The 10,340-nt window shown below is 44.3% G+C and overlaps 1 protein-coding gene across 1 annotated transcript in view; it reads left to right on the forward strand.

The window, feature by feature from the left end:
* The window catches only part of SLC14A2 (solute carrier family 14 member 2), a 193,554-nt gene extending 191,337 nt beyond the window's left edge, over positions 1–2,217 (forward strand). Inside the window, exon 19 of the mRNA XM_070275634.1 lies at positions 1,273–2,217. Within this exon, the coding sequence (XP_070131735.1) occupies positions 1,273–1,473 (201 nt within the window). The 3' untranslated portion in view covers positions 1,474–2,217. The remainder of the gene's footprint in view (positions 1–1,272) is intronic.
* Positions 2,218–10,340: the final 8,123 nt, after the last annotated feature.

Below are 10,340 nucleotides of genomic sequence, written 5' to 3' on the forward strand. Positions count from 1 at the left end.
AGGCACTAGCCACTAACTCTCTGAGTAGGTATTACTATCCCTGTTTTGCTGTTAAGGAAATAGATCTCAGAAAGATGGAACAACTACAACAAGGGGATCAGAGCTGAGACTGGGAACTGGGTCTGTGGAACTCCAGAGCCACATCTGTTCCACTACAGGACTGGAAAGGGATATTTCCCGAATCACCTTGTTTGGTCTTAGCAGGGCTTTGGAGAGTCTCACTGAGTGGAATTCATCATTCATGTGTATTCCTTACAGCACAGTTCTGATGCTAGTCTGTCACTGTTCTTCCCCACGTCCCGTCCCACCCAACAGTGCCATTGTGAAGGCACATGACTGGCATCGTTGCCTCCATGGTATTACCTGAGATTTTTACTACTTATAATAAAATGATGTTTGGTGGTGAGGGGGCATGACTGATTCTGCCTGGGAGCTGAATTTGCAGGCTCTTTGCTAACAAGCTATCCACTTATCTCAAATGAAGAGTGTAGAGGGGTATTAAAAAAAACCCCAGGGCATCTTAAGGAATAAAAAACAGGGCAACAACATGAGAAAAGGAGCTGGGAATGGGGAAGCTCTTGAGAAGAGAGGTAGCCACTCTCCACCTCCAGCTCCATGGGTCTAGGATTCACATCTCCGCCTCTCTCCAGACGTCTGCTCTATTTCCCTGCGACCCTCTGTGACGGGTTCCTTCTGCTGCACACAGCCACCAAATGGCCAGCCAGCGCTCATTGGCTCTCTAGTCCTTTCAAATCAAGAGCCTCTGGCTGCAGTCTTTGCACCTCTGAGTTCAAATTCTCCAGAGATGGATTCTATTCCTGGGTCATCTCCCTATGGGAAGCTGCATTTGAGTCAGGGGCCTCACTCTAGTCCAGTCAGCTGTGACTGAAGGAAAAAAGGGAACTTGAACTACAAAATGGCTGGCAAAGCCATCCCTTTAATAGGAGCTATGGGAGACGGCAGGGAATGGCCATAGTTCCTAGAGCTGGAGGTGAAGCCTGGCCAGACACCCCAAGAAAAAACATGTCTCCTACATAAAGGGATATTATAATAGGGTTCCAATGGCTGCATTTGAAGATTGTGTGTTCACCCATTACAATGCATGCTGATAACGCTGGCAAGATTTTATTTACATTGGTCATGAATTCAGTGTTATTCCTACCAATGCCCGCAAAGAGCCCCCTCCTCTCTCCAGGGCTGATAAAAGAGCCAATGAAACAGGCACAAGCATCTGGTGACCAAGGCTTCTCTTGTGTTCTCCCTTCCCCCCAGTTTGGACTACCACCCTGCACCTGGCCCTTCTGCCTCTCAGCACTCACCTTCCTGCTCCTGACAACCAACAACTCCGCCATGTACAAGCTTCCACTCAGCAAAGTCACCTACCCAGAAGCCAACCGAACCTACTACCTGTCCCAGGAGAAAAACAGAAGACCATCGACCATAGCGAAGTACCAGGCCTACGATGTCTCCTAAGTTGCCCTTTCCAAAATATGTCACTGTAAACTCAGCCTTCAATAGGTTATCCAGGTCACCAGGCTGAAGGCCACTTAACCTCTCCTTCTATCTATTCTGTGATTCTCCCTCTAAACAAGCTTACACCCTAGTTACTCCCACGCACAGGGAAATTTGTGTGTAGTCACCACTTAGGAACCTCTCTGTTCTAAGATACACAATACTTGTCAAAGATAGGCTTAGTTGAGACTTGATACCTATAGCTCACTCCATAAGAGCTCCCTTTGCGGGAAACTTGCCCCCTTCTGCAAACTAAGCCACATCCCTAGAGAGAACCCACCAAAGAGGGGAGAGAGATTGCTGACATGGTCATGCAACTCAGTCATTTAATGTAGCAATGCCCAGCATCCTGAAATGTGCATTAGCTTGAAAAGCAACAGGCTGGTCTGCCCCAGCTCTGCCAATAATGAATTCCCACCACTCAGTTGAGTCCGTCCCTGCTCCCAGCCTCAATTCGTTATTGGTTTCACGACGGGGAGGGACTCTGTGGTCCCTTCTACCTCAGAAGTGCTGATTCTTCGCTCTTTCCTGGAAACTGACAAAATCAGCATGGCCAACAAGTAACTACTCTGAGTTAAGTAAAAGATGGAAAGGTTACCTGAAGAAGAGGCAGGACAATTTTAATGTTCTATGGAGATTGATTCTGGAATCATGAGAAGATGTTCTCCAGACTTGGGGTTAGAAGCCTAAATTCACTGGAAATGCCACATGCCTTCTTTTACATAACAGAAATATCTCTGGAAATGTCATAAGATGACAAATGATCTTTTTCAACATTCAAATCGTATTTTAAACAAATGTATCTGCTTTTGTAGTATTCATAAACGTACTCTCATTAAACAGTTAAGTTTGCAAGTTGGTGTCAGGGTTTTCTTAAAATGGGGCTCACCTGCATTGTTCACACATGGCCCACTGGAGGGGTTTTCCACAGCCAAGCTTGTGTCTGAAAAGAGATGTGCATGGGTTAAAAATTATCAGAAGAGGGTTTGATTTGCTGACGACGGGAATAATACAGAAATAACCAGGGTCGTTGTTTTCTGTTTGAGTTGAAATGCAGGCTGTCGACAACCCATCTCACTTTTTAGGGGATAGTCTTGCACCCCAAAATTACAAATCCAGTCTGTCTTGAATGGCCAATAACTCTTATTATTTGGTTACTCTGGTTATAGCATTGAGCTCCTAAACCACAGGACCCCTTTGTGGGAAGCCACGTGGCTCAGCCTTCCCACCCTTACCCCAGAGGAGGGCGAATGAACCTCTTACAGAGCCTTGATGGGGCCCATCCCCTCTCACACTCTTCCAGTTTAGCCTGACGGGGTGAGGACAGGAGACAGGGGAAGGAGGACAGACCCTCTATAAACACAGCTTCAAGGAAAGAATTCTATTGGACCAAAATCCATCATTTAGAAAAAGTTAGTGTCTGCTTTTATCTTTTCCTTTCTCTGTCTGGCCTGAGATCCTAGCCATCCTCTGCCAGCCCCAGAGCCTTGGGCTGCTCTCTCTCTCCCAGATCCAGGTCATATCTAGCCAATTATGACTTCTCCAGGAAAATGAACACTTCTCGCTGGAAACAAATCCCCCCCATCAGAAAGGGAACGAGTCACACTCCAGAGGCTACCTCTGAGTTTGTGATCACACCTGGAGGCCAAGAAGGTCTCAGGCTGTATTTTAATGACCATGGAGTTAAGGGTCTCTGAAGATTAAGCATCCAGGAGTTTCACCAGAAAGCTGTTTATGCTCACAGCTCACTCAGCTGCCCCAGAACCTCTAAGTGATGACATAGAACTATTAAAATACCGCTTTTCGTGCATTTTCCACCGAAGTGTTATAATCTGGTTTTATTAAGAGCAGGAAACCCTCTACGGACATGCCGTTCTGATTATTGACCATTAACAAATCCCTTCAGCTGTTCTAAGTATTTCAATATCCTCACCTGTAAAGCAAATTGAGTTGGCGCAGGACACCAAGCAAGGAGGAAATAGATGGGATAAAAGAATTTGACTTATGAAAATGTACAATGTCCATAGGATTTCAAAGTAGTCAGTCTACTCCAGCACTTCAATTAGGTGTCAACAGAGGAGAGAGGGAGCAGCTCACACCAGCTCCTGAGAAGTGATCATGCAAGTGAGCACGTCTCTCCCAGCACCTTTCAGTGACATCTCACTGATAGCTTGAAATCAGCCACGGTGGCAGTATTTACACCACAGAAATCAGCAAACTACAAATATGGGCTTTTTTTTCCCCTCCAGACAAACAGCTTACCAGCGCACCACTGCCAAATTAATTTGGTGGAAGAAAAGAAAACCATTTCAGGACTCCTAGCCAATGACTCAGAAACTAGGGCCAAAATATTCAATCCAGCAATGCTCCATGGATGCCATTCCACATCCAAAAGGCATTTGAGAGAATAACAAACGTGTTCTCAGGCATAAAAAAAGAACTTAGAGATTTACCCGCAGAGTCCTACATTGAAAATACTCTAAGTGGAAGGACCCAAATAAGAAGATAAACGAATCTAGGAAATGCAGCAAGGGACACAGAAGTATAGGGGTGATCAAATACCTTGGTAATGTTTATAATTTATTAGGACCAAAGGGGAAAAAATAGAAGAAATACACCATTGCAACCTAGAGCTGGAGTATTAAATGATGGTGGAGGCACCAAGCCAGGGCAGAATGGGGAGATGTGGGAATGGTGACAAAAGAAAGATGAAAGCCTGTTCAAGTACTGAGCTTGTACAAAAATTGATAAGTTTAAAGAAGTCTACAGGGGGGCTGGCCCAGTGGCGTAGTGGTTGAGTTCATGTGCTCTGATTCAGTGGCCCAAGATTTGTGGGTTCGGATCCCAGGCATGGACCTACAACTGCTCATCAACCCATGCTGTGGTGACATGCCACATATAAAATGGAGGAAGACTGGCACAGATGTTAGCTCAGGGACAATCTTCCTCAAGCAAAAAGAGGAAGATAGGCAACAGATGTTAGCTCAGGGGCAATCTTCTTCACCAAAAAAAAACAAAAAAGGCTACAGGGAGGAATAAACATGGGTGATAAGGGCAACCACCACGAGAACAAAATTAGAATTATAATTTTTGAACTAGAAGAAAATTCCATCTTTCCAATGGAAAGCGGAAAAGGAGAAAAATATTATAGAAAGTCCCCCTAAAAACATCGCAAGTATGAAAAATAAATAAATGGCAGAAACTAGTCATAATATGACAGTAATTGACCAAAAGAAAGGTTAATTATTAAATTTACTGCTGGAAGACAGAGACTCTTGGGTTGTATTTTTCAGAAAGACCTAACGGGAGCTGCTGGGAAGACAGCAGTACAGGAAGACTCTGAAGTCACCTCCTGCTATGAACACAACAAATCCACAACCCCCTGTGGAAAAACTTCCTCTGAGAGATATCTGGAAACTGGATAAAAAGAACCGCCACAACAAGGGATGACACTGATGGGGGTGGAAGAGGCAGAAATACACCCCGCTGAGGAAAAAACCACATCCTAGCAGCAGGGGTTCACAGCTGGGAACAATCTCAAAGGTGTGAGGCTTTTCCCAGGGCAGTGGGAGGATCCCAGCAGGGGATCTATGCCACATGAGGCATCCCAGCCTTTCAATCAGCACAACCCAGAAGAGATCCCATAATACCAGGCTTTGCTAGCTTTGAAAACTGATGGGGAATACCTCCAGAAAAACTATCAGACTTCAGTGAGAGAAACACCTGCTCTTAAAGGGCCTACACACAGATTCACTCATGCTGGAAACCAACACAGAAACACCAGAAAAAAGTGCATAGTCCATTGGTAAAATGACTCACTTACTAACCTCTGAGCACATCTCAGCGAGGCAAGAGGCAGCTGGGCCCACCTCATTAATGTTCGACATCACTAATTATTAGGGAAATGCAAATCAAAACCACAGTAAGACATCACCTCACACCTGTCAGAACGGCTATAATTAAGAAGACAGGAAATAACAAGTGTTGGAGACGATGTGGAGAGAAGGGAACCCTCACACACTGCTGGTGGGAGTGCAAACTGGTGCAGCCATTAGGGAAAACAGTATGGAGATTCCTCAAAAAGTTAAGAATAGAAATACCATATGATCCAGCTATTCCACTATTGAGTATTTACCCAAAAAACACAAAAACACTAAGTTGAAAAGATATTTACACCCCTATGTTCACTGCAGCGTTATTCACAATAGCCAAGACTTGGAAACAAGCTAAGTGTCCATCAATGGATGAACAGATAAAGAAGATGTGGTATAAATATACAATGGAATATTACTCGGCCATAAAAAAGAGAAAATCGTGCCAGTTGTGACTCCAGGGATGGACCTTGAGGGTATTATGCTAAGTGAGTGTTATACGGGGAAAAATCAAATACTGTATGATTTCACTCATATGTGGAAGCTAAAAACAACAACAAACAAACACATAGACACAGAGATTAGATTGGTGGTTACCAGAGGGGAAGGTTCCTCAAAAAATTAAAAATAGAACTAGCATATGACCCAGCTATTCCACTTCTGGGTATTTATCCAAAAGAAAACAAAACACTAACTCAAAAAGATATATGGGGGCCAGCCCAGTGGTGTATTGGTTAAGTTTGCACACTCCGCTTCGGCAGCCCAGGATTTGTGGGTTCATTCCCACGTGTGGACCTATACACCACTCATCAAGCCACGCTGTGATGGAGTCCCACATACAAAAATAGAGGAAGACTGGCACAGATGTTAGCTCAGGAAGAATCTTCCTCAAGTAAAAAAAAGGAAAGAGGAGGATCGGCAACAGATGTTACTTCAGGGCCAATCTTCCTCACCAGAAAAAAAAAAGGTATATGCACTGCCATGTTCATTGCAGCATTGTTTACAATAGCCAAGATATGGAAACAATCTAAGTGTCCACTGATAGATGAATGAAAAAAGAATGAAAAAATCTATATATGTATGTATATATATATATACAATGAAATATTATTCATCCATAAAAAAGAATGAAATCTTGCCATTTGCAACAACATGGATGGATCTCAAGGGCATTATGCTAAGTGAAATAAGTCAGACAGAAAAAGACAAATACCATATTATCTCTCTTATATGTGGCATCTAAAAAAATAATTTTTTTTTTTTAAAAAAAAGCTCATAGATACAGAGAACAGATTGGTGGTTTTCAGAAGCAGGGGATAGGAGGTGGGAGAAATGTGTGATCAGTTTTTGTTTTTGTTTAAACAAATTGAACAACAACAAAAAAGAATGATGTAAAAAGGACAAAAACATGTAATCATCATAAACACATATGTATGTAAACAATCAGCCACAAAATACGTCAAGCAACAATTGACTGAACTAGAGGGAGAAATAAATCAATAATTATAGATAAGATTTTACCAAAACCTCAGAACTTGAAACATCAAGACAACAAAAAATGAGCAGAGATATCAGAGATATAAACAATAGAATTACGAAGTATGAACTATCGCATGCGTGTAGGATTCTGAACCCTCTCAATCAATACCTCCCCCAAAAAAACCAAGTCAAGAGCACACATTCTTTTCAAGCACTGGTAGAACATTTACAAAATAGACCACGTATTATGCCATCAGACAAGCTTGGGCTCCTCATGCGATGCTGATGGGAATTGACCAGTGCAGCCACTTGGAGAGCAAGTCTTCAGGATCAACGTTAAGCATACACACCCCCTGTGACCCAGAAATTCCCCTCTAGAGTATGTGCTGGTCCCAGGAAGACTGCTCAGCATAGCAATCACTGGGACACACAGAGCTGGAGGAGAATGCAGAGGCAAAGCAGGGGAGCAGGCCAGAGAGTCCTACACAGCCGGTGGAAGCCCAGGACCACAGACATAACAACGTGGATAGATCTTAAAACCTAGCGCTGGGTCAAAAATAAGAAAATGCCATTTATGATCAATACTATTTGCATAAGTTCAAAATGCCTGCACTCCAAACAGTACGTATTTTGCAAGGGCACAAAAAAAAGGTGCACTGGAATGCAGGAGGGAAAAGAGAGTGGAGAATAAAACTGAAAAGACGTACACACTTTCATACACAGAAGAAAGGTCGTTGCACGGACCAGTGAAAAGAATATGCAGGAACTAAGCCTCATGGTGAACTCCACTCTGCCAGAAAAAAATTAAAATGAGTGGGTCATGGTGTGAGCTCTGCTCAGCCGTGTCAGAGCCTCTGGTTGTCAGTGTCAGAGTGACCTCAGAATTGGGGCAAGGTCAAGCTGCAAAGCCCCCAGCCCTCCTTTCTGCCTCCACTAGCGTTCGGAAGCATTCTGGCCACGCTACAAAGTGCTACATACATTGAAAAAAAAAGGTTTCTGCACTTTGCCTCCAAATTAGAGGAACATTTTGATCCCTAGAGTAAAAAATAGTAATGAACATGTGTATTGATTTCCGCTTTTAGAATGTTTTAGAATCTCTGACGAAATGTGGAAATAAGGGGAATTTTTTTGTTGTTGAGATTGCAGACAGATGGGAAAGAAAAGACATTCCTGAAAATGAGAGATGTAGGAACTGAGGCTGCGAAATGAGTTCACAGAGAGCATGGACCTAGGATAAAAAGAATAAATTCACATAACCTCCCACAGTCTTCAAAACGAATTGGTGATTCAAACAGGAGGTGGGTGTGGAAAGGTCCCAGCTCTAAAGACAAAGCTGGTTTTGAATCCAGCCCTATTCCGTTACTTACTGGCTGGGGGGTTAATCGCTCAGAGCCTGCAGTTTATTATCTACAAAAGAAGGACCATACCTGCCTAAGAGCAGTGTTCACGTGGAGGCTAACCAAGAACCCCTGGAACGGAACCAGTCCATGCCGGGGCCCATCGGCACTGAAGGGATAGAGGAGGGCACCCTCTTGCCCACAATTCCCAGGCAGCCCCAGTGACCAGAGACCCTCAGCAGAGCCTGGGCATCATCTCATGGATTTTCTTTAAAACGTGGGTGTCCAGGGCCAGAGGGGCCAGATCAGAACCCTTTCTTAGCTGTAAGATGCTACGGAAAGGAATAGCTGGACATCAAAGTGGGGATGCACTGTCCCCTCATTTCGCCATTTGAACCATCCTTCCTCTTCCCACCTTCCCAGAGCAGAGCACAACCTGTTTTAGGAAAACTTCCTCAAAACAAACTCCTCAGAGGCCCCCTAGTCTCCTATTCCCTTAAAGTCACGACCATGGAGGGTGCTGCACCATTGTTCTCCACTTTAATTATGTGCATCTTTTCTCTCCAATTAGATTACAAATCCTGTGAGGATAGTGGTTGTAATATACACACCCAAATATACATACAACACACACACTCATACACATACATACACACATGGATATGTACACACATGCTATATACACAGGAGTGCGTACGTATGTGCATGCATACAGAAAGATATGCACATGTATGTATACACATGTGTTTATGTATTCATATATATATATCGCCACATAAATAAGTACAGCTACATACACACACACACACACAGTCGTTTTTGTTGTCTCTTTCCTTTACAGAACTAGCCCACTGATGGGCACATAGTAGCCCCCAAAATTAATTGAATAATTGCCTGAAACACCCTCCCACTCCCACTCTCTCTCCCTCCAGAGAGTCTGTTCACTCATACTGGCTGGAACTCGACATCTGTTTCACACACACAACCACACATGCACAATAAACACGCAGAATCTCCTCCAGCCAGCTGACTGGAATCTCATCTCCAACACTTCCTGCCTGTAGCCTCCTCCCAACATGGATTCCTAAATAGTGTCAGGGAAAGAACTCTCCAGAACGATACACACCATTGAACCCATTTCATCATTTTTAGGGTAATAACTTCAAGCCTCTACAAGCGTCCTTTTGCACCATCCTTTCCTTACAGAGCCTCCACAGTTGGAACCTGAATCAAGTAACTGTCTCGGGTGAGGCAGGTAGATGGTAGACCAGCAGCTCCCAAACTTGAGCAAGCATCAGAATCACCCAGAGAGCTCGTCAAACACAGCTTGCTGAACCCCTGCCCCAGAGTTTCGCATTCGGTAGGTCTGGGGCAGGCCCTGAGAATTTGCATTCCTAACAAGTTGCCAGGTGAAGTTGATGTTGTGGATCCAGTGACCACACTTGGAAAGCCACTGGCGTAGACTTAGAAATAGGATGGTGCCTCCAGTCATGCCTTCCTCCTTCTTGGCATGGTGTAATGCACTGGTTGACAAACTCTTGCCCATACAAGAATCATCTGTAGCACTAATTAAAACACAGATCCCTGGGCCTCAATCCCAAAGATTTTGCTTTAGTAGATCTGGGTGGAGCTGAGAATCTGAACTTCTAACAAACTCTTGGCTTATGTGGATGCTGCTGGTTCAAGGTCCAGCCTTTGAGATCATTGCATAGGTACTTAGGCCTGGGTAGATTAGAGTCACCTGATTCTGATGCCCAGGCCCTACTCCAGACCAACTAAGTCAGCAGTGGGCCTGGGCACTGGGGATTTTTTAAAAGCTCCTGGAGTGATTCCAGCATGCAGCAGGGTTGAAAACAACTGTAGTGTCTGTTTCCTGGGCCCCAACCTTTCTCCAATCAGAGTTTCTCCTAGAGGCTGCTAAGCCCGCACCATCCTCAGTCCCCAGGTAGATTTTGATAAGGGGCATTGGGCCCAACATGGGTGCAGTGAGAAGGCCTGGGTGCCTGGAAGCAGGAGGGGCATGCTCAGGATGCACAGACAATCCTCTGTGAAGTGACGTTAGCCTCTTTCTCACTGTTGTTGGGTCCCAGCCCTGCCCCCTAAAGGAGACTAGATAAAGAAAAATGAAACCGCTAACAGG

This window comes from Equus caballus, chromosome 8 (genome assembly GCF_041296265.1).
Source record: "Equus caballus isolate H_3958 breed thoroughbred chromosome 8, TB-T2T, whole genome shotgun sequence".
NCBI lineage: Eukaryota > Metazoa > Chordata > Mammalia > Perissodactyla > Equidae > Equus > Equus caballus.